This window comes from Bombina bombina, chromosome 4 (genome assembly GCF_027579735.1).
Source record: "Bombina bombina isolate aBomBom1 chromosome 4, aBomBom1.pri, whole genome shotgun sequence".
NCBI lineage: Eukaryota > Metazoa > Chordata > Amphibia > Anura > Bombinatoridae > Bombina > Bombina bombina.
In genome coordinates this window covers 1,221,359,562-1,221,385,747 of record NC_069502.1, presented here as the reverse complement: position 1 = coordinate 1,221,385,747, position 26,186 = coordinate 1,221,359,562, and the positions used below count along the sequence as shown (strand labels likewise).

Sequence of the window (26,186 nt, the reverse complement as noted above, 5' to 3'; positions counted from 1 at the left end):
CCCCGCTAGAGCCCCCCTGTAGTCTATTACACCTGCCCCACTAGAGCCCCCTGTAGTATATTACACCTGCCCCACTAGAGCCCCCCTGTAGTCTATTACACCTGCCCTGCTAGAGCCCCCCTGTAGTATATTATACCTGCCCCGCTAGAGCCCCCCTGTAGTCTATTACACCTGCCCCACTAGAGCCCCCCTGTAGTCTATTACACCTGCCCCACTAGAGCCCCCCCTGTAGTATATTACACCTGCCCCGCTAGAGTCCCCTGTAGTATATTACACCTGCCCCACTAGAGCCCCCCTGTAGTATATTACACCTGCCCCGCTAGAGCCCCCCTGTAGTCTATTACACCTGCCCCACTAGAGCCCCCCCTGTAGTATATTACACCTGCTCTGCTAGAGCCCCCCTATAGTCTATTACACCTGCCCCGCTAGAGCCCCCCTGTAGTCTATTACACCTGCCCCGCTAGAGCCCCCCTGTAGTATATTACACCTTCCCTGCTAGTGCCCCCTGTAGTATATTACACCTGCCCCACAAGAGCCCCCTGTAGTATATTACACCTGCCCCGCTAGAGCCCCCCTGTAGTCTATTACACCTGCCCCGCTAGAGCCCCCTGTAGTCTATTACACCTGCCCCACTAGAGCCCCCCTATAGTCTATTACACCTGCCCCGCTAGAGCCCCCTGTAGTATATTACACCTGCCCCACTAGAGCCCCCCTGTAGTATATTACACCTGCCCCGCTAGAGTCCCCTGTAGTATATTACACCTGCCCCACTAGAGCCCCCTGTAGTATATTACACCTGCCCCGCTAGAGCCCCCCCTGTAGTCTATTACACCTGCCCCGCTAGAGCCCCCCTGTAGTCTATTACACCTGCCCCACTAGAGCCCCCTGTAGTATATTACACCTGCCCCGCTAGAGCCCCCCTGTAGTCTATTACACCTGCCCCGCTAGTGCCCCCTATAGTATATTACACCTGCCCCGCTAAAGCCCCCTGTAGTCTATTACATATGCCCTGCTAGAGCCCCCCTGTAGTATATTACACCTGCCCCACTAGAGCCCCCCTGTAGTATATTACACCTGCCCCGCTAGAGTCCCCTGTAGTATATTACACCTGCCCCACTAGAGCCCCCCTGTAGTATATTACACCTGCCCCACTAGAGCCCCCCTGTAGTATATTACACCTGCCCGCTAGAGCCCACCTGTAGTCTATTACACCTGCCCCACTAGAGCCCCCCTATAGTCTATTACACCTGCCCTGCTAGAGCCCCCTGTAGTCTATTACACCTGCCCCGCTAGAGCCCCCCTATAGTCTATTACACCTGCCCTGCTAGAGCCCCCCTGTAGTATATTATTTTCACCCCGCTAGAGCACACCTGTAGTATATTATACTTACCCTGCTAGAGCCCCCCTGTAGTATATTACACCTGCCCCGCTAGAGCCCCCCTGTAGTCTATTACACCTGCCCCACTAGAGCCCCCCTGTAGTATATTACACCTGCCCCGCTAGAGTCCCCTGTAGTATATTACACCTGCCCCACTAGAGCCCCCCTGTAGTATATTACACCTGCCCCGCTAGAGCCCCCCTGTAGTCTATTACACCTGCCCCACTAGAGCCCCCCTGTAGTATATTACACCTGCTCTGCTAGAGCCCCCCTATAGTCTATTACACCTGCCCCGCTAGAGGCCCCCTGTAGTCTATTACACCTGCCCCGCTAGAGCCCCCCTGTAGTATATTACACCTGCCCTGCTAGTGCCCCCTGTAGTATATTACACCTGCCCCACAAGAGCCCCCTGTAGTATATTACACCTGCCCCGCTAGAGCCCCCCTGTAGTCTATTACACCTGCCCCGCTAGAGCCCCCTGTAGTCTATTACACCTGCCCCACTAGAGCCCCCTATAGTCTATTACACCTGCCCCGCTAGAGCCCCCCTGTAGTATATTACACCTGCCCCACTAGAGCCCCCCTGTAGTATATTACACCTGCCCCGCTAGAGTCCCCTGTAGTATATTACACCTGCCCCACTAGAGCCCCCTGTAGTATATTACACCTGCCCCGCTAGAGCCCCCCTGTAGTCTATTACACCTGCCCCACTAGAGCCCCCCTGTAGTATATTACACCTGCTCTGCTAGAGCCCCCCTATAGTCTATTACACCTGCCCTGCTAGAGCCCCCTGTAGTCTATTACACCTGCCCCGCTAGAGCCCCCCTATAGTCTATTACACCTGCCCTGCTAGAGCCCCCCTGTAGTATATTATTTTCACCCTGCTAGAGCACACCTGTAGTATATTACACCTGCCCTGCTAGTGCCCCCTGTAGTATATTACACCTGCCCCACAAGAGCCCCCTGTAGTATATTACACCTGCCCCGCTAGAGCCCCCTGTAGTCCCCCCTGTACTTACCCTGCTAGAGCACACCTGTAGTATATTATGCTTACCATGCTAGAGCACACCTGTAGTATATTATGACCCCCTCATACAATCCCTGTAGCACAGTGTTACACCCTTCCTGATACACCCCCTGTAGTATAGTGTTACACCCTCCTGATACAATCCCTGTAGTATAGTGTTACACCCCTCCTCATACAATCCCTGTAGTATAGTGTTACACCCCTCCTCATACAATCCCTGTAGTATAGTGCTACACCCCTCCTCATACAATCCCTGTAGTATAGTGTTACATCCCTCCTCATACAATCCCTGTAGTATAGTGTTACACCCATCCTCATACACCCCCTGTAGTATAGTGCTACACCCCTCATCATAACCCCCTGTAGTATAGTGTTACATCCCCCTGTAGTATAGTGTTACACCTCTCCTCATACATCCCCTTAGTATAGTGTTACACCCCTCCTCATACAATCCTGTAGTATAGTGTTACACCCCTTCTCATACAATCCCTGTAGTATAGTGTTACACCTCTCCTCATACACCCCTGTAGTATAGTGTTACATCCCTCCTCAGATAATCTCTGTAGTAGTTTTATACCCCTCCTCATACAATCCCTGTAGTAAAGTGTTGCACCCCTCCTCATACACTACCTGTTGTATAGTGTTACACCCCTCATACAATCCCTGTAGTATAGTGTTACACCCCTCCTCATATAATCCCTATAGTATAGTGTTACACCCCTCCTCATACAATCCTGTAGTATAGTGTTACACCCCTCCTCATACAATCCCTGTAGTATAGTGTTACACCCCTCCTCATACAATCCCTGTAGTTTAGTGTTACACCTCTCCTCATACAATTCCCTGTAGTATAGTGTTACAACCCTCCTCATACAATCCCTGTAGTATAGTGTTACACCTCTCCTCATACAACCCTGTAGTATAGTGTTACACCCCTCCTCATACAATCCCTGTAGTATAGTGTTACACCTCTCCTTATACAACCCTGTAGTATAGTGTTACACCTCTCCTCATACAACCCTGTAGTATAGTGTTACACCTCTCCTCATACAATCCCTGTAGTATAGAGTTACACCTCTCCTCATACAACCCTGTAGTATAGTGTTACACCCCTCCTCATACAATCTCTGTAGTATAGTGTTACACCCATCCTCATACAATCCTTGTAGTATAGTGTTACACCCCTCCTCATATAATCCCTGTAGTATAGTGTTACACCCCTCCTCATATCATTCCTGTAGTATAGTGTTACACCCCTCCTCATATAATTCCTGCAGTATAGTGTTACACCCCTCCTCATATAATTCCTGCAGTATAGTGTTACATCCCTCCTCATACACACCCTGTAGTATAGTGTTACACCCCTAATCATATAAATCCCTGTAGTATAGTGTTACACCCCTCCTCATATAATTCCTGTAGTATAGTGTTACACCCCTCCTCATATAAATCCCTGTAGTATAGTGTTACACCCCTCCTCATACAATCCCTGTAGTATAGTGTTACACCCCTCCTCATATATTTCCTGTAGTATAGTGTTACACCCCTCCTCATACAATCCCTGTAGTATATTGTTACACCCCTCCTCATACAATCCCTGTAGTATAGTGTTACACCCCTCCTCATATAATCCCTGTAGTATAGTGTTACACCCCTCCTCATATAATCCCTGTAGTATAGTGTTACACCCCTCCTCATACAATCCCTGTAGTATAGTGTTACACCCCTCCTCATACAATCCTTTAGTATAGTGTTACACCCCTACTCATATATTTCCTGTAGTATAGTGTTGCACCCCTCCTCATACAATCCCTGTTGTATAGTGTTACACCCCTCCTCATATAATCCCTGTAGTATAGTGTTACACCCCTCTTCATATTAATCCCTGTAGTACACCCCTTCTCTGTCATGGCAATGCTTCATCTTTACAGCAGCATTTCACAGCTGCACCTACACGCCCAGCCTTGGATAGTGAGTTAATATTAACATTCACTCTCTATCTTTCACTACTCGCCACAGTTCATTTTTACTCGCCAATGGCTAGTGTAAATGTTGAGCCCTGTATTAGCTCACCGTCGGCTTAGCACACCATCAACTAGCTCTGCTTTATCTGCACAGGTAGTCTATAAATGTCATATAGTTGCCCTGCCCGCAGTACTTACCTTTGTAGGATGCTTGCGATCATTGTAGAAGCACAGGGTCCGTCTCACCAGCACGACATGGCACATGCTCCAGGTGCGGCATGAAGCCTGGTGAGTAGATAAGAGAGCAGGTATAGTTAACCTCCTGTACATACTGCCCCTATTTCCTAAAGGCACAGTTTAGATCCTACCACCTGCCTCACCCAATGCCAACACATGATCTAATCCTCAGCAACCTACCTGTCAGGCTCCGTATCTCTAGTATTCCTCTGAGAGTTCACTCAACTTGCTCATTTACAGTCACTAACCACAAATCTACACCACCTTCTTGTATCAGTTTCCTCTTTGTAGATGACTCTGAGCTTCTATATCCTGTACGAGGCTTTTATCTGCACCCTCCACCCAACACCCACGTTTTTCACAATTCTTATAACTGTCTCTGTCCTCTAAGGATTTATGTTGTGTTTATTTCCATTAAGAATCCACACTGACCTTGCCGGCTAATAGCTATCATTCCTATATACTGTTCTGTATTGACCTACCCCCCACCATCTGCCTTTTGCACTTACCTTCTTCCCCCCCTGTTGTAAGATGTGTTTCTTCTCTAGTGGTCCCTCCATCAGTTGGAAGTCTAATTTATGGAAGAGCTGTAAATAAACATCAAGAGATGATGATCAGATATCATCTGCAAAATACACTAATTGTGTGTTCACTAATTACAAAACGTTGTCTATAAACCTACAGAAAAATCAGAACTACTGTTATGTGTTTTATGCTACTGATATCTTGTGATACAAAAAGCTTTAGGAATCTGTTCTGTATGTAACTGTGTAAAAGTCAGGAGGTGCACAAGGGGATCCCCTACTCATAATGAATAGCTCACATTCAATGCGCTTGTTTGCTTCTTCCTCTTGGTCTCCTCCTCTTTGCAGGGGTCTGCAGGACGTGGATCAGGTGTTGAACCTCTGCATGTCTGGGACACCTTCTGATGTGAAGCTCCATCCCCATGACCATATATGTGCTGCTCTTCAGTTACTTTAATGCCTCTTTGCTTTTCAGTGTCCACAGATAAAAGTGCAGAGTTGGGCAATGTAAAAGTGGCCACCAACATATTTGGTTTGGACACTGTAACTATTGGTGGCTTCTTTATTGTCCATATATCTGCAGGTTTTGCCATGTTCCTACTGTCCCCAGTCTTGTGCAGTGTGATGTAAGAGTCTTGAGTGGTACAATTCTCAACGCCCATCTTAGCATTGTTCCAGATGCCCTCAAGCTCCTCATCATCTTGCTCAAGGAACTCATGGTCTGGGTGAAGAACCTCAGGTAGTGAGGATGTTCCTATTGTTACTGCAGGGTTCCTTTGGGTACTGTAAGATCCAGGACTGTTGTAATTGTGCCTGATTGTTTCAGTACTTGTATTAATGGGCTCCAAATATGAATTATGGAAAGTGTCTACCAAACTCTCATTACCCTCCTCTTTAGTAAAAGAAAATTCAGCATATTGAACTAGTTCTTCTGCCTCACAGACATTTGATGTAGAGTAGATAACATCCTCACTGTGATATCTACTGGGTGATTTACTGTTTGTTGCAAATGAATTGGACACATTGTTGCTTCTGTGTTTGTTTATTAACATCTTTGCATGGTACCCATTTGGCTCCAGAGGTTCATTAGACAAAGTTAAGGGTGACGATCTATTGATCCCTAAACTGACCATGTGTTCTGTGGGTCTCTCCTGCTGTTGAGAATTTGGATTTCCATAGCCATGCAGATTCTGTCTGCAGTAACCAGGACTACTAGTCAGTTCTTCAGGCCAGGCTTTACCTCCCTGTGTATTCAGGTCTTGTTTAGTAGTTTGGTTACCACCTGTACATGGCTTTGTGCTTTCAGTCTCATGCGCCACATTTGTCTTCAGGGAATCAAATACCCTAACTGAGGTTAAATCTTCTCCTGAGCTCCCATTTGAATCACTTTCTTTAGTTGGTACTTTAAATGTTTGTTGGGTGCTAATTGCATCTTTAGCTAGCTCAACACTAAAGACGGAACCCAAGGCCACATGCCTACAGCCGGAGGTAAGCATTGGTGATCCAAAATGGAAGCTCTTGTTAATGTCAGCTTTCTGTAAAACTGGTCCAGAGGTCACACATTCATCATTAATGTCACTTTCCAGCGGGTTTTTAACATAATGTTGTAACTTACTAAGTTCAGGGCTTAGCTCCCTATGTGATACTTTCCTGTGTTGTCGGGGAGGCCAGGTGTGGGTATGGTATTTACTAACTTTTTTAGCAGGATCATCATTTGGGTACAATCCCATAATCCCCTGGACTGTACGTCTCTGGGTTTTCTCCTTTCTTTTTAAACTGTTGAAAAGTGAGCAAGATTTGATTTTGGGTTGCACGCCGGAAGGGGTGCCTATTGCAGACTTGGTTGGCAGAGAGAAACGATCAACGGCAAGAGCTTTTTTAGAAGGGCGTGGCACTGTCAGGCTGTAGCACGCATTCAGTTGTGGTTGCTCGCTTTTGTTCACATGCAAGAATGTTCTTACCTAAAGAAATACAAAAAATAATATTAGTGAGACCCTGTACAATTACTTACACGACGGCCACACATCACCCCACAGCTTATTAGTGAGACCCTGTACAATTACTTACACAGCCCACTTATTCTTAGGCCTGAAGAGTGAAGCTTAAAGGGAAAGTCAAAATGACACTTGCATGATTCAGACAGAGCAGGTCATTTTAAGACACTTTCTATTATCAAATGGGCTTTGTTCTCGTGGTATCCCTTGTTAAAAAAAGAATATGCACATATCCTACACTAGTGGGAGTTGCTGCTGAATGATGCCTGCACACATTTGTCTCTTGTGATTGGCTAACTAGATGTGTTCATCTAGCTGCTAGTAGTGCAATGCTGTTTCTTCAGTAAAGGATAACAAGAGAAAAAAGCAAATTTGATAATAGAAATAAATTGGAAAGTTGTTTAAAATTGTATATTTTATCTAAATCATGAAAGAACATTTTGGGGTTTCTTGTCCCTTTAAATCTTTACCATAGATTTTAAAGTAAATAGTGCTTGAAAACAGTGATCTATTGGCATAAAATCACAGAATAGACTGGGTTTGTTATTGCTATAACCATTGAAGAGACGGAGACAGAAGGGTTAAATCAGTCATTTAGTGCAAGAGTCAGATTCACTGTTCTAACATTGATCTCTGCAGTGGTTATAAAATTAGAGATGTTGAATAATTGTTTATTTTTCATCATTCAGAAATGAATATAATAAAGCTGCTGGGTCTCATATCTGATCACCATCTAATGATGCAAAGTCATCATAACCACACATAACACAATGCATGGTAGCAAATACTCTGGTGTTTCTTCCTGTTTGTCAGCCATCTCCCACCTCCTGCTCTAAACAAATGTAATGTCATATATATATATATCTCACATTTTCTTTATTCTCTAGCTATTGTTTGTTGAAAAGCAGAGACGTAAGCGCAGGAGCGTGCATGTGACTATATGGCAGCAGTTGTACAAGATCACTAGATGGGAGCACTATTTCCTGTCCTGTAGTGCTCATGACGCCTACCTAGTCATCTCTTAAACAAACAATAACACGGGAATGAACCATATTAAACAATAGAAGTGAATAGTAAACTTTTATTTAAATGGTGTGTTCTGTCTGAATCACTAAAGAAATGCTTTGGTTTTCATATCCCTTTAAGAAGAAATGAAACCAGCAGTTTTGTTACAATTATTTTTCACGGGATGTATATTGCAGTACATCTGTAAGCGCCCCTTTATTTGCACCACTGCTAATTTATTATAATCCCTGTTAATAGACAGCTATGTCTCTCCAGGGTCCTGCGGATGAAGACTTTACAACCAAAACGCAAAGCTATGTTTCTACAATCCATTTCCCATGTACCCTTTACAGGGCAGGTTTCCCACCCTGGACAGTTCAGAAGCTTAAAGGGACAGTAAAAACCTTAGATATGATATGAGGTCTTAGGTGTTAGAAAAAAAAGGCAGGAAAGGAATTTAACATAGATACATACATATACATGTCTAAAGATGTTTTTGTGTGTATATATATATTTATGTATTTAAATGTGTGTATATATGTATTTATGTGTATATATGTGTGTACATATGTATTTATGTATTTATATGTGTATATATGTGTCACGGATACCAGGCTGCAAGGGTTAAACCCCTACCCCCTATAACCTCACCCCTGTTGTTATCTAGTCTAGGTGTGAAGTGTCTTTCTATTATTGTGTGAGTCATCCATTGTCCTTTTGTAAGTCAGGATGTGATTAGAATCTTGTTTAACTAACCATTGTCTGATGTTTGTCTCATTGTATAATATTTGTTTCTATTTGTGTAGTAACTACCCCCATTTGTTGGAAATGTATAAAAGCTGTGTTTTCTGTGCAATAAAGCAGTTCTTTTTTTAACCTGAATGCTAGTCTGTCTAGTCATTTAGGTGGGCTCCTGCTAGAATCACTTTCCTGGGCTACATAGCACTTTGTTCCAGACAGCGGAAGGACCCGTTTGGTGGAGCTACCCTGCCGGGGTAGCCGGGGATCCTTCACAATATGTATTTATGTGTATATATGTGTGTACATATGTATTTAATGAAAAACAAGTGTGATAGTCAACAAAAACTTATTAGGATAGCTGCTGCACCAAAAATGACACTAAAACTCCTCAAAAGACAGTGTGATAAAATAAAAAATATATGAACCAGTAAGTGGCGCTATAGGGCAATGGTTCTAAATGTACCTATTAATTTATGTTATTTCATTCAGTAATTATTTCAAAAAATTTGTTTTAACAAATAAGAAAATATTTATTCATTATATTCATAAATTCATAAATTATTTAAAAGACATGTCACAATGAAATAAGCATAAAATCAATTAGATGTGATCTCAATTTTTTAAAACCATATAAAATATAGACACCGTGCACCGTGCACTGTGCAAATTAATAATATGTACAAGAATATAACAAATGCAATTTAGAAACAATTAATATTTGTTTAAGAAAAAGAAAATGAATGTTAATTTGTCCTTCATCAAAGGGTCTAGTATTAGATCAAGATGGGTACAGTTGATTAACTGATTCACCAGATCCGGTAATAAGTCTTTAGTGTTTTGTCATAGACTTTGTCTTTAATAAGTGGAAGTAGCAATATGTTAGTTGTAAATAGTATCTATTTTAGCTTGTATCACATAGAAGGTAGAAGGGTTATTTAGTTGCAGATATTAGTTTCCCATGCACTTTCCTTAGGTCTTATACAGATGCTCCACAACGGCCTAGCCCTTCAAAAGTAATGTCCCTAGGACTCCGTTTCGCTTGGGATGCTTTTAGTGGATGGCTGGTAACGGTGTCGCTCAGGTATTCTTTTGTAAATGTAATAATACTTGCGGTTCTGCAGCATTATATGATCCTTGTAAGCTCCACAACGCTAACCTCTCAGGATATTTGTTCCTACGGTTCCGTCCTGCTTGTATATCCTTTTGTGTGTCTTTTAGTAGATGTAAAATAGAAATAGTAATGTTCCTATTTTCAGCGTTCTTTTCCGGTCTTGTTCAAATACCGGTGATGTGTGCACACAAACAGTTCCAGTGAAGTCCTGGTCAGGTGATCTATGCGTTTCGGCACGATGCCTTTGTCAAGATACCTGACGGAATTCCAATCCTCCTTTTAAGTGCTTGCCAAATTAACCCTTTTTTTCCAGTTACTTTGTTATCAATATTGCTTTCCACTTCTTTTTATGATATATCCCTTCTTTAGTCAGTTTTATGCTTGTATGTATTCTTGATAGGTTATAATCAATTTGTAATTTGACTCAAAAAGGAAAAAAAACACCAGTTTGTATAAATACATAGGTAAAGCAGTACATTGATTTTTGTATTGTTATTAATTAATTGTGTTAATTTGTTTTATACGGTTTTTATGATACTTATACCATTTGGTTTATCATAATAAATAACAAGTTACATTTCACCTTAGTCTTGATTTACCAGCAGATTACTAAGAACCAGAATCAGAGAACCCTTGTTATGCATAGAACATGGCAATGACAATACAGCCCTCTACAAACATTTTAAAGAGCATCATTACAAAGATACAAAAGCATTAACATATTGGGGTATAAAGAAAATGTATAATAACCCCAGGGGAGGAAATATTGAACAAAAACTACTAAAAGCAGAAGCAGAACTTATTTATAGCTTCAAAAAAATGTATCCATATGGCCTAAACTCAGAACTCGATCTGAATCAAATATTATAATTATAATTTAAACAAAATGAATCACTATAAATCTCCACCAATGTTATAAAATATTAGAACCTCTAATTGAGTTTGCTCAGAAAACAATTACACTATATAATAATAACAAAAGCTGCATTTTCTATGTTTGCAGATCTGAATACATGCACAAGATAGATAACAAAATCAAAACTAAGGTGAAATTTAACTTGTTATTTATTATGATAAACCAAATGGTATAAGTATCATAAAAACCGTATAAAACAAATTAACACACTTAATTAATAACAATAGAAAAATCAATGTACTGCTTTACCTATGTATTTATACAAACTTTTTTTTCTTTTTTGAATCAAATTACAAATTGATTATAACCTATCAAGTATACATAAAAGCATAAAACTGACTAAAGAAGGGATATATCATAAAAAGAAGTGGAAAGCAATATTGATAACAAAGTAACTGGAAAAAAAGGGTTAATTTGGCAAGCACTTAAAAGGAGGATTGGAATTCCGTCAGGTATCTTGACAAAGGTATCCTGCCGAAACGCATAGATCACCTGACCAGGACTTCACTGGAACTGTTTGTGTGCACACATCACCGGTATTTGAAAAAGACCGGAAAAGAACGCAGAAAATAGGAACATTACTATTTCTATTTTACATCTACTAAAAAGACTCACAAAAGGATATACAAGCAGGACGGAACCGTAGGAACAAATATCCTGAGAGGTTAGCGTTGTGGAGCTTACAAGGATCATATAATGCTGCAGAACCGCAAGTATTATTACATTTCCAAAAGAATACCTGAGCGACACCGTTATTACCAGCCATCCACTAAAAGCATCCCAAGCGAAACGGAGTCCTAGGAACATTACTTTTGAGGGGCTAGGCCGTTGTGGAGCATCTGTATAAGACCTAAGGAAAGTGCATGGGAAACTAATTTCTGCAACTAAATAACCCTTCTATGTGATACAAGCTAAAATAGATACTATTTACAACTAACATATTGCTACTTCCACTTATTAAAGACAAAGTCTATGACAAAACACTAAAGACTTATTACCGGATCTGGTGAATCAGTTAATCAACTGTACCCATCTTGATCTAATACTAGACCCTTTGATGAAGGACTAATTAACATTCATTTCTCTTGTTAAGTGTATCCAGTCCACAGATCATCCATTACTTATGGGATATTCTCCTTCCCAACAGGAAGTTGCAAGAGGATCACCCACAGCAGAGCTGCTATATAGCTCCTCCACTCACATGTCATATCCAGTCATTCTCTTGCAACTCTCAACAAAGATGGAGGTAGTAAGAGGAGAGTGGTGTATTATAGTTAGTTTTCTTTCTTCAATCAAAAGTTTATTATTTTTAAATGGTACCGGAGTGTACTATTTTCTCTCAGGCAGCATTTAGAAGAAGAATCTGCCTGCGTTTTCTATGATCTTAGCAGAAGTAACTAAGATCAACTGCCGTTCTCACATATTCTGAGGAGTGAGGTAACTTCAGAGGGGGAATGGCGTGCAGGTTTTCCTGCAATAAGGTATGTGCAGTTAACATATTTCTAGGGATGGAATTTGCTAGAAAATGCTGCTGATACCGGATTAATGTAAGTTAAGCCTAAATACAGTGATTTAATAGCGACTGGTATCAGGCTTATTACCAGAGATATATACTCTTATAAAAGTGCAATATAAAACGTTTGCTGGCATGTTTAATCGTTTTTATATATGCTTGGTGATAAAACTTATTGGGGCCTAGTTTTTTTCCACATGGCTGGCTTGATTTTTGCCTAGAAACAGTTTCCTGAGGCTTTGCACTGTTGTAATATGAGTGGAGGGGCCTATTTTAGCACTTTTTCTGACCAGCTAAAATTACAGACAGAGACACTCAGCTTCCCTCTGCATGATATAGGACATCTCTGAAGGGCTCAAAAGGCTTCAAAAGTCGTATTTGAGGAGGGTAACAACCACAGTAGACCTGTGGCAGTTGTTGTGACTAGTTTTAAAAACGTTTTTTTCATTGTTATTCTGTTTTTGGTATTAAGGGGTTAATCATCCATTTGCAAGTGGGTGCAATGCTCTGCTAACTTGTTATATACACTGTAAAAATTTAGTTAGTGTAACTGCCTTTTTCACTGTTATTTCAAATTTTGACAAAATTTGTTTTTCTTAAAGGCACAGTAACGTTTTTTCATATTGCTTGTTAACTTGCTTTAAAGTGTTTTCCAAGCTTGCTAGTCTCATTGCTAGTCTGTATAAACATGTCTGACACAGAGGAAACTACTTGTTCATTATGTTTAAAAGCCATGGTGGAGCCCCATAGGAGAATGTGTACTAAATGTATTGATTTCACCTTAAACAGTAAAGATCAGTCTTTATCTATAAAAGAATTGTCACCAGAGGGTTCTGTCGAGGGGGGAAGTTATGCAGACTAACTCTCCCCACGTGTCGGACCCTTTGCCTCCCGCTCAAGGGACGCACGCTAATATGGCGCCAAGTACATCAGGGACGTCCATAGCGATTACTTTGCAGGACATGGCTGCGATCATGGATAATACCCTGTCAGCGGTATTAGCCAGATTGCCTGAATTAAGAGGCAAGCGCGATAGCTCTGGGGTTAGACGAGATACAGAGCGCGTAGTTGCTGTAAGAGCCATGTCTGATACTGCGTCACAATATGCAGAACCTGAGGACGGAGAGCTTCAGTCTGTGGGTGACATCTCTGACTCGGGGAAACCTGATTCAGAGATTTCTAATTTTAAATTTAAGCTTGAGAACCTCCGTGTATTGCTTGGGGAGGTGTTAGCTGCTCTGAATGACTGTGACACAATTGCAGTGCCAGAGAAATTGTGTAGACTGGATAAATACTAGGGTTGCACCGATACCATTTTTGTATGACTGAGTACAAGTACCGATACTTGTTTTCAAATACTCGCCGATACCAATTACCGATACTTTTTTATAATGTCATGTGACAGTTTACCAAGCACAATACAGACTAATTATTTAAGATTCCTTCTTTATAATTATAAAGGGCTGTAATTCAAAAGACATTATGAAATAATAAAAAGTTCACTAAACATGTTTATAAATAAAAAATATTACAATAAAATATTACATTTAAAGGGGTGATGCAATTGGGATGTAGGGCTGTTATATAACATCAATCTGACATGTGTATGGAGGTTCGACTCTAAGCTGAACAGTCTTTCACTTTCCACACTACTGCATGGGGCAGAAAGATATTTTTGGGACATTTTAGCCAGACCTGGAAATCTGTTTATTAACTGCCCAGTACTTCAGGGGTTTGTCTGAACGAGGTACAGTGATCTCTACTACAATAATACAAACAACAGCAATTTGTATTGTCAGAACAGTAGTAAACAATTTTTAGTTTAGTCTCCACTCCAGTTTAAAATGAAATGGCAACAAGCAGTTTGAAAAAACGCCACAAGATAGCATATGGGTAGGAAGTGGAGGTATCGGTTTTTAAGTATCGGTACATTTGCACGAGTACAAGTACTCATGCAAATACTTGGTATCGGTACCGATACCAATACTAGTATCGGTATCGGTGCATCCCTAATAAATACTATGCAGTGCCGGTGTGTACTGATGTTTTTCCAATACCTAAAAGGTTTACAGAAATTATTAGTAAGGAGTGGGATAGACCCGGTGTGCCATTTCCCCCCCCTCCTATATTTAGAAAAATGTTTCCCATAGACGCCACTACACGGGACTTATGGCAGACGGTCCCTAAGGTGGAGGGAGCAGTTTCTACTTTAGCAAAGCGTACCACTATCCCGGTTGAGGACAGTTGTGCTTTTTCAGATCCAATGGATAAAAAATTAGAGGGTTACCTTAAGAAAATGTTTATTCAACAAGGTTTCATTTTACAGCCCCTTGCATGCATTACGCCTGTCACTGCTGCGGCGGCATTCTGGTTTGAGGCCCTGGAAGAGGCCATCCATACAGCTCCATTGACTGAAATCATTGACAAGCTTAGAACACTTAAGCTAGCTAACTCATTTGTTTCTGATGCCATTGTTCATTTGACTAAACTAACGGCTAAGAATTCCGGATTCGCCATCCAGGCACGTAGGGCGCTATGGCTTAAATCCTGGTCAGCTGACGTGACTTCAAAGTCTAAATTACTTAACATTCCTTTCAAGGGGCAGACCTTATTCGGGCCTGGTTTGAAAGAAATTATTGCTGACATTACTGGAGGTAAGGGTCATACCCTTTCCTCAGGACAGGGCCCAAATCAAGGGCCAAACAGTCTAATTTTCGTGCCTTTCAAAATTTCAAGGCAGGTACAGCATCAACTTCCTCTGCTTCAAAACAAGAAGGAACTTTTGCTCAATCTAAGCAGGCCTGGAAATCTAACCAGTCCTGGTACAAGGGTAAGCGCCAGAAAGCCTGCTGCTGCCTCCAAGACAGCATGAAACAACGGCCCCCTATCCGGCAACGGATCTAGTGGGGGGCAGACTTTCTCTCTTCGCCCAGGCCTGGGCAAGAGATCTTCAGGATCCCTGGGCATTGGAGATCATATCTCAGGGATATCTTCTGGACTTCAAAGCTTCTCCTCCACAAGGGAGATTTCACCTTTCAAGATTATCTGCAAACCAGATAAAGAAAGAGGCATTCCTACGCTGCGTGCAAGACCTCCTAGTAATGGGAGTGATCCATCCAGTTCCGCGGATGGAACAAGGACAGGGTTTCTATTCAAATCTGTTTGTGGTTCCCAAAAAAGAGGGAACCTTCAGACCAATTTTGGATCTAAAGATCTTAAACAAATTCCTCAGAGTTCCATCATTCAAGATGGAAACTATTCGAACCATCTTACCCATGATCCAAGAGGGTCAGTACATGACCACAGTGGACTTAAAGGATGCCTACCTTCACGTTCCGATTCACAAGAATCATCATCGGTTCCTGAGGTTTGGCTTTCTAGACAGGCATTACCAATTTGTAGCTCTTCCCTTCGGGTTGGCTACAGCCCCAAGAATTTTTACAAAGGTTCTGGGCTCACTTCTGGCGGTTCTAAGGCCGCGAGGAATAGCGGTGGCTCCGTATCTAGACGACATCCTGATACAGGCGTCAAGCTTTCAAATGGCCAAGTCTCATACAGAGATAGTTCTGGCATTTCTGAGGTCACATGGGTGGAAGGTGAACGAAGAAAAGAGTTCTCTATCTCCTCTCACAAGGGTTTCCTTCCTAGGGACTCTTATAGATTCTGTAGAAATGAAAATTTACCTGACGGAGTCCAGGTTATCAAAACTTCTAAATGCTTGCCGTGTTCTTCACTCCACTCCGCGTCCTGCGGTGGCTCAGTGCATGGAGGTAATTGGCTTAATGGTAGCGGCAATGGACATAGTGCCATTTGCGCGCCTGCATCTCAGACCGCTGCAATTATGCATGCTCAGTCAGTGGAATGGGGATTACACAGATTTGTCCCCTCTACTAAATCTGGATCAGGAAACCAGAGACTCTCTTCTCTGGTGGTTATCTCGGGTCCACCTGTCCAAGGGTATGACCTTTCGCAGACCAGATTGGACGGTTGTAACAACAGATGCCAGCCTTCTAGGTTGGGGTGCAGTCTGGAACTCCCTGAAGGCGCAGGGTTCATGGACTCAGGAGGAGAGACTCCTCCCAATAAATATTCTGGAGTTAAGAGCAATATTCAATGCTCTTCTAGCTTGGCCTCAGTTAGCAACACTGAGGTTCATCAGATTTCAGTCGGACAATATCACGACTGTGGCTTACATCAACCATCAAGGGGGAACCAGGAGTTCCCTAGCGATGTCAGAAGTCTCCAAGATAATTCGCTGGGCAGAGACTCACTCTTGCCACCTATCAGCGATCCATATCCCGGGCGTAGAGAACTGGGAGGCGGATTTTCTAAGTCGTCAGACTTTTCATCCGGGGGAGTGGGAGCTCCATCCGGAGGTGTTTGCTCAACTGGTCCATCGTTGGGGCAAACCAGAACTGGATCTCATGGCGTCTCGCCAGAACGCCAAGCTTCCTTGTTACGGATCCAGGTCCAGGGTCCCAGAAGCGACGCTGATAGATGCTCTAGCAGCTCCTTGGTTCTTCAACCTGGCTTATGTGTTTCCACCGTTTCCTCTGCTCCCTCGACTGATTGCCAAAATCAGACAGGAGAGAGCATCGGTGATTCTGATAGCGCCTGCATGGCCACGCAGGACCTGGTATGCAGACCTAGTGGACATGTCATCCTTTCCACCATGGACTCTGCCTCTGAGACAAGACCTTCTAATACAAGGTCCTTTCAATCATCCAAATCTGATTTCTCTGAGACTGACTGCATGGAGATTGAACGCTTGATCCTATCAAAGCGTGGCTTCTCCGAGTCAGTCATTGATACCTTAATACAGGCACGAAAGCCTGTCACTAGGAAAATCTACCACAAGATATGGCGTAAATATCTTCATTGGTGCGAATTCAAGAATTACTCATGGAGTAGGGTTAGGATTCCTAGGATATTGTCCTTCCTCCAAGAGGGTTTGGACAAAGGATTATCAGCTAGTTCTTTAAAGGGACAGATTTCTGCTCTGTCTATTCTTTTACACAAGCGTCTGGCAGAAGTTCCAGACGTTCAGGCATTTGATCAGGCTTTAGTTAGAATTAAGCCTGTGTTTAAACCTGTTGCTCCTCCATGGAGCTTAAACTTGGTTCTTAAAGTTCTTCAAGTGGTTCCGTTTGAACCCCTTCATTCTATTGATATCAAACTTCTATCATGGAAAGTTCTGTTTCTGATGGCTATTTCCTCGGCTCAAAGAGTCTCTGAGTTATCTGCCTTACATTGTGATTCTCCTTATCTGATCTTTCATTCAGATAAAGTAGTTCTGCGTACAAAGCCTGGGTTTTTTACCCAAGGTGGTTTCTAACAAAAATATCAATCAAGAGATTGTTGTTCCATCATTATGTCCTAATCCTTCTTCAAAGAAGGAACGTCTTTTGCATAATCTAGATGTAGTCCGTGCCTTGAAGTTTTACTTACAAGCTACTAAAGATTTTCGTCAAACATCTAACCTGTTTGTTGTTTACTCTGGACAGAGGAGAGGTCAAAAGGCCTCGGTAACCTCTCTTTCTTTTTGGCTTCGGAGTATAATCCGTTTAGCCTATGAGACTGCTGGACAGCAGCCCCCTGAAAGAATTACAGCTCATTCTACTAGAGCTGTGGCTTCCACCTGGGCCTTTAAAAATGAGGCCTCTGTTGAATAGATTTGCAAGGCTGCGACTTAGTCTTCGCTTCATACCTTTTCAAAATTTTACAAATTTGATAATTTTGCTTCTTCGGAGGCTGTTTTTGGGAGAAAGGTTCTACAGGCAGTGGTTCCTTCCGCTTCAGTTCCTGCCTTGTCCCTCCCATCATCCGTGTACTTTAGCTTTGGTATTGGTATCCCATAAGTAATGGATGATCCGTGGACTGGATACACTTAACAAGAGAAAACATAATTTATGCTTACCTGATAAATTTATTTCTCTTGTAGTGTATCCAGTCCACGGCCCGCCCTGTCCTTTTAAGGCAGGTCTAAATTTTAATTAAACTACTGTCACCACTGCACCCTATGGTTTCTCCTTTCTCGGTTTGTTTCGGTCGAATGACTGGATATGGCAGTAAGGGGAGGAGCTATATAGCAGCTCGGCTGTGGGTGATCCTCTTGCAACTTCCTGTTGGGAAGGAGAATATCCCATAAGTAATGGATGATCCGTGGACTGGATACACTACAAGAGAAATAAATTTATCAGGTAAGCATAAATTATGTTTTTCTTTTTCTTAAACAAATATTAATTGTTTCTAAATTGCATTTGTTATATTCTTGTACATATTATTAATTTGCACAGAATATCATTCTGACACCCGTGTCTATATTTTATATGGTTTTAAAAAATTGAGATCACATCTAATTGATTTTATGCTTATTTCATTGTGACATGTCTTTTAAATAATTTATGAATTTATGAATATAATGAATAAATATTTTCTTATGTGTAAAAACAGATTTTTTGAAATAATTACTGAATGAAATAACATAAAGTAATAGGTACATTTACAACTATTGCCCTATAGCGCCACCTACTGGTTCTTATATATTTGCATATGTATTTATTTGTGTATATATGTATTTATATTTTTATTTTATGTGTACAGGTGAAACTCGAAAAATTAGAATATCGTGCAAAAGTTTATTTATTTCACTAATGCAAATTAAAAGGTGAAACTAATATATGAGATAGACTCATTACATGCAAAGCAAGATAGTTCAAGCCGTGATTTGTCATAATTGTCATGATTATGGCTTACAGCTCATGAAAACCCCAAATCCACAATCTCAGAAAATTAGAATATTACATGTAATCAATGAAACAAGGATTGTACATAGAACAATATCGGACCTTTGAAAAGTATAAGCATGCATACTGTATGTACTCAGTACTTGGTTTGGGCCCCTTTTGCAGCAAATACTGCCTCAATGCGGCGTGGCATGGTAGCTATCAGCCTGTGGCACTGCTGAGGTGTTATGGAAGACCAGGATCTTCAATAGCAGCCTTCAGCTCTTCTGCATTGTTCGGTCTCATGTCTCTCATCTTTCTCTTGGCAATGCCCCATAGATTCTCTATGGGGTTAAGGTCAGGCGAGTTTGCTGGCCAATAAAGCACAGTAATCCCACGGTCATTGAACCAGGTTTTGGTGCTTTTGGCAGTGTGGGCAGGTGCCAAGTCCTGCTGGAAAATTAAGTCAGCATCCCCATAGAGCTCGTCTGCGGAAGGAAGCATGAAGTGCTCCAAAATCTCATGGTAGACGGCTGCGTTGACCCTGGATTTAATGAAGCACAGTGGACCAACACCAGCAGATGACATGGCTCCCCAAATCAACACAGACTGTGGAAACTTCACACTGGACTTCAAGCATCTTGCAGTGTGTGCCTCTTCATTCTTCCTCCATACTCTGGGTCCTTGGTTTTCAAATGAGATGCAAAATTTGTTCTCATCAGAAAAGAGGACTTTGGACCACTGAGCAACAGACCAGGTCAGTTTTTCTTTAGCCCAGGTTAGACGCTTCTGACGTTTGTTGTTCAGGTGTGGCTTGACAAGAGGAATACGACATTTGAAGCCCATGTCCAGGATCTGTCTGTGTGTGGTGGCTCTTGATGCACTGACTCCAGCCTCAGTCCACTCCTTGTGAAAGTCACCAACACTTTTGAATGGCCTTTTCCTGACAATCCTCTCCAGGCTGCTGTCATCCCTGCTGCTTGTGCACCTTTTTCTTCCACACTTTTCCCTTCCACATAACTTTCTATTAATGTGCTTTGATACAGCACTTTGGGAACATCCAACTTCGTTTGCAGTTACCTTTTGAGGCTTTCCCTCCTTATGGAGGGTGTCAATGATGGTTTTCTGCACAACTGTCAGGTCAGCAGTCTTTCCCATGATTGTGATTCCTACTGAACCAGACTGAGAGACAATTTAAAGGCTCAGGAACCCTTTGCAGGTGTTATGGCTTAATTAGCTGATTAGAGTTGGACACTTTGAGCCTAGAATATTGCACCTTTTCACCATATTCTAATTTTCAAAAAATTGTAGATTTGGGGTTTTTATGAGCTGTAAGCCATAATCATCACAATTATGACAAATCACGGCTTGAACTATCTTGCTTTGCATGTAATGAGTCTATCTCATATATTAGTTTCACCTTTTAAGTTGCATTAGTGAAATAAATGAACTTTTGCACGATATTCTAATTTTTCGAGTTTCACCTGTATATATGTATGTACATATGTATTTATGTATTTATTTGTGTATATATGTATTTATATGTGTATTTATGTGTATATATGTGTGTACATATGTATTTATATGTGTATATATGTATTTATGTGTGTACATATGTATTTATGTATTTATATGTGTATATATGTATTTATATGTGTATATATGTATTTATGCGGATGAAGACTTTACAACCAAAACGCAGAGCTATGTTTCTACAATCCATTTCCCATGTACCGTTTACAGGGCAGGTTTCCCACCTTGGACAGTTCAGAAGCTTAAAGGGACAGTAAAAATCTTAGATATGATATGAGGTCTTAGGTGTTAGAAAAATAAAAGGCAGGAAAAGGAATTTAACATAGAGATACATACATATACATGCCTAAAGATGCATTTGTATGTATACATATACAGGTGGCCCTCGGTTTACGCCGGTTCAATTTGCGCCGTTTCAGAATAACAACCTTTTTTTCAGTCATGTGCACTAATTAAAATAGCCAGTAGGTGGAGCTGTCCGCTTGTTTTGCAGCAAATGTATGCAACTTAGCAGTCTGAAATTGATCTGTGTACACAGAGCAGACATTAGCTATCGAGCAGCCACTTCCCTATTATCTTCCTGTCCAGCAGCTTGAGGTGAGGGTGCCTAACTGCCTATTAATCACTGCAGATTGAAATGCATAGAATAGGTGCAGACCCAATATTATCTAACATGCTAACAATGCAGAGAACTGTTTGCAAAAAAATGCAAGTAAAAAAAACGTTTTTGTTCATTAAACTTAGTTTGATGATGATGCAGTCTGTTGTGTAATTATTTAATTAGGTGCTGTTAGCAAATGTTTTTGTTCATTAAACTTAGTTTAATGATGATACAATCTATATTATTAGGTTTATAATACTGTTTAGCATTTAAAGTCTTCATTTCAAAGCTTTAAAAGTAATGTATTATAGGTTACTTATGTCAATTTTGAGAGGGGCCTGGAGCCTAACTCCCTCACTTCCCATTGACTTACATTATAAACTGAGTTTCAATTTACAACAGTTTCGATTTACAACCATTCCTCCTGGAACCTAACCCCGGCGTAAACTGAGGGCTACCTGTGGGTATATATATATATATATATATATATATATGTATGTGTGTACATATGTATTTATATGTATTTATGTGTATATATGTGTGTACATATGTATTTATGTATTTATATGTGTATATATGTATTTATGTGTATATATGTGTGTAAATATGTATTTATGTGTATATATATATATATATATATATGTAGGTACATACATATTTCTGTATTTATATGTGTATATATGTATTTATGTGTATATATGTGTGTATATATGCATTTATATGTATATATATATATATATATTTATGTTTATATATGTGTGTACATATGTGTTTATGTATTTATTTGTGTATATATGGGTGTGCATTTGTATTTATTTGTGTATATATGTATATATATATATATGTGTGTGCATATGTATATATGTATTTATGCGTCTACATATGTATTTATATGTGTATATATGTATTTATGTGAGTACATATGTATATATATTTGTATATATGTGTGTACATATGTATTTATATGTGTATATATGTGTTTACATATGTATTTATATGTGTATATATGTATTTATGTGTGTACATATGTATTTATATGTGTATATATGTGTTTACATATGTATTTATATGTGTATATATGTATTTATGTGTATATGTGTGTACATATGTATTTATATGTGTATATATGTATTTATGTGTGTACATATGTATTTATATGTGTATATATGTATTTATGTGAGTACATATGTATATATATATTTGTATATATGTGTGTACATATGTATTTATATGTGTATATATGTGTGTACATATGTATTTATATGTGTATATATGTATTTATGTGTGTACATATGTATTTATGTGAGTACATATGTATATATATTTGTATATATGTGTGTACATATGTATTTATATGTGTATATATGTGTTTACATATGTATTTATATGTGAATATATATGTATTTATGTGTATATGTGTGTACATATGTATTTATATGTGTATATATGTATTTATGTGTGTACATATGTATTTATATGTGTATATATGTATTTATGTGAGTACATATGTATATATATTTGTATATATGTGTGTACATATGTATTTATATGTGAATATATGTGTGTACATATGTATTTATATGTGTATATATGTATTTATGTGTGTACATATGTATTTATATGTATATATGTATTTATAGACATATACACACATAAATACAAATGTACACATATAAACACATATATTCAAATGCATTGGAGCCCTTTGCAGTTAAGTAGCTGAAAACCAGTAAAAGTTTTTGTATGCAATATTCATATATAATAGTGTTTATGTATTTACTGTAAATATTTCACATTCCAATGTTCTTCACATAGCAGAATGTTTTACGTATTTATAAATAGATATTCCCATATATATCTGTATATATCTATACCTATATGTAATCATGTGTGTGTGTATATATATATATATATATATAAATATATATTGCAGAACATATGCTTATACATATATATATAACGAACATTGGAGTGTGACATATTAATATTTCATGTTGGGTAAACGCACATGAGAATATGTTTTAGCTCCATTGAAGTCTATGGGAGAATATGTTAATGCAGTGGGGATATTCAAAGTTCGTCTTCTTGCCCAAGTCGAGTTAGCGCTAAATAGCGCGCCACTTGTAATGACAAAACATTTCTGTTGTGCTGCTATAGAATAACATAGCAGACATGTACATCCTTTTTACTGCAGTTAAACCCAACCCATCATTTCCCTTATATGGAGGAGTCATTCTGGGCTTTAGTCCTCAGACAACAGGGTCGCTGACATTGTTATAAAGTGCATTGTTTTGTAGTTGTTAACAGTTAAAGCCAATTAGGGACATGTATGTAGCATGGTTAGCCTTGAGAAGTCAGCAGGTGCAGTTTAAGTTCTGGGAATTAGAGAGTGCTCAATATTCAAAGCTAAATTACATGAAAAGGGGGCAAATAAAATATTGCAAAGTCATTAAGCATAACTAAACCTTTTATATAAAAATCTCAAGGTGTTTACTGTCTGTAATATTTGTTACTGACTTGTAGCTTCAGGTGGGGAAATCCTAAAATTGACCCTTTTAGAGGACACGGGGACTGAAGCTGAGAAAGAGTTTAAGCAAAACGTCATTATAGAAAGTTAAAAATGGCCACAACTGAACAGAGCTGTATTTTAGTAAGTCTGGCAGAAGTCACTAAATGCAGTAACTGCCCTGAGCCGAACGGCTAGATTTAGAGTTTGGCGTTAGCCGTCAAAACCAGCGTTAGAGGCTCCTAACGCTGGTTTTGGGCTACCGCTGGTATTTGGAGTCAGTCAGGAAAGGGTCTAGCGCTCACTTTGCAGCCGCGACTTTTCCATACCGCAGATCCCCCTACGCCAATTGCGTATCCTATCTTTTCAATGGGATCTTTCTAACGCCGGTATTTAGAGTCGTGTCTGAAGTGAGCGTTAGAAATCTAACGACAAAACTCCAGCCGCAGAAAAAAAACAGGAGTTAAGAGCTTTCTGGGCTAACGCCGGTTCATAAAGCTCTTAACTACTGTGCTATAAAGTACACTAACACCCATAAACTACCTATGTACCCCTAAACCGAGGCCCCCCACATCGCCGCCACTCTATTAAATTTTTTTAACCCCTAATCTGCCGACCGCACACCGCCGCAACCTACATTATCCCTATGTACCCCTAATCTGCTGCCCCTAATACCGCCGACACCTACATAATATTTATTAACCCCTAATCTGCCGCCCCCGCTATCGCTGACACCTGCATATTTTTTTTAACCCCTAATCTGCCGCTCCGTACACCGCCGCAACCTACATTATACCTATGTACCCCTAATCTGCTGCCCCTAACACAGCCAACCCCTATATTATATTTATTAACCCCTAATCTGCCGCCCCCAATGTTGCCTCCACCTACCTACAATTATTAACCCCTAATCTGCCGACCGGACCACACCGCTACTATAATAAATGTATTAACCCCTAAAGCTAAGTCTAACCCTAACACTAACACCCCCCTAAATTAAATATAATTTGTATCTAACGAAATAAATTAACTCTTATTAAATAAATTATTCCTATTTAAAGCTAAATTCTTACCTGTAAAATAAACCCTAATATAGCTACAATATAAATTATAATTATATTGTAGCTATTTTAGGATTAATATTTATTTTACAGGCAACTTTGTATTTATTTTAACCAGGTACAATAGCTATTAAATAGTTAAGAACTATTTAATAGTTACCTAGTTAAAATAATTACAAAATTACCTGTAAAATAAATCCTAACCTAAGTTACAATTAAACCTAACACTATACTATCATTAAATTAATTAAATAAACTACCTACAATTATCTACAATTAAACCTAACACTACACTATCAATAAATAAATAAACTACCTACAATTATCTACAATTAAACCTAACACTAAACTATCAATAAATTAATTAAATAAAATACCTACAAATAAATACAATGAAATAAACTAACTAAAGTACAAAAAATAAAAAAGAACTAAGTTACAAAAAATAAAAAAATATTTACAAACATTAGAAAAATATTACAACAATTTTAAACTAATTACACCTACTCTAAGCCCCCTAATAAAATAACAAAGCCCCCCAAAATAAAAAAAATGCCCTACCCTATTCTAAAATTAAAATAGAAAAGCTCTTTTACCTTACCAGCCCTTAAAAGGGCCCTTTGCGGGGCATGCCCCAAAGAATTCAGCTCTTTTGCCTGTAAAAAAAAACATACAATACCCCCCCCCAACATTACAACCCACCACCCACATACCCCTAATCTAACCCAAACCCCCCTTAAATAAACCTAACACTAAGCCCCTGAAGATCTTCCTACCTTGTCTTCACCATGCCAGGTATCACCGATCGCTCCAGGCTCCGAATTCTTCATCCAAGCCCAAGCGGGGGCTGGAGATCCATCATCCGGCTTGAAGTCTTCTATCAAGCAGCGGCTGAAGAGGTCCAGAAGAGGCTCCAAAGTCTTCATCCTATCCGGGCAGAAGAGTAGATCCGGACCGGCAACCATCTTCTTCCAAGCGGTGACAAGCGGCTCCATCTTGAAGACCTCCAGCGTGGATCCATCCTCTTCTTGCGACATCCTAAGTCCGAATGAAGGTTCCTTTAAATTACGTCATCCAAGATGGCGTCCCTCGAATTAAGGTAGGAAAATTCTGATTGGCTGATTCCATCAGCCAATCAGAATCAAGTTCAATCCAACTGGCTGATCCGATCAGCCAATCAGATTGAGCTTGCATTCTATTGGCTGATCGGAACAGCCAATAGAATGCGAGCTCAATCTGATTGGCTGATCGGATCAGCCAATCGGATTGAACTTGAATCTGATTGGCTGATTCCATCAGCCAATCAGAATTTTCCTACCTTAATTCCGATTGGCTGATAGAATCCTATCAG

The 26,186-nt window shown here is 40.0% G+C and overlaps 1 protein-coding gene across 4 annotated transcripts in view; it reads right to left on the bottom strand.

Annotated features, from left to right (window-relative positions):
* LOC128658211 (uncharacterized) overlaps positions 1–26,186 on the bottom strand; it is a 149,781-nt gene that overhangs the window by 24,211 nt on the left and 99,384 nt on the right. For all 4 annotated transcript variants that reach the window (XM_053712740.1, XM_053712744.1, XM_053712741.1 and 1 more), the window contains 3 exons: positions 5,429–7,090; positions 5,115–5,192; positions 4,567–4,653 (listed from right to left, as the gene is read on the bottom strand). In XM_053712740.1, the coding sequence (XP_053568715.1) occupies positions 4,567–4,653; positions 5,115–5,192; positions 5,429–7,090 (1,827 nt within the window). The remainder of the gene's footprint in view (positions 1–4,566; positions 4,654–5,114; positions 5,193–5,428; positions 7,091–26,186) is intronic.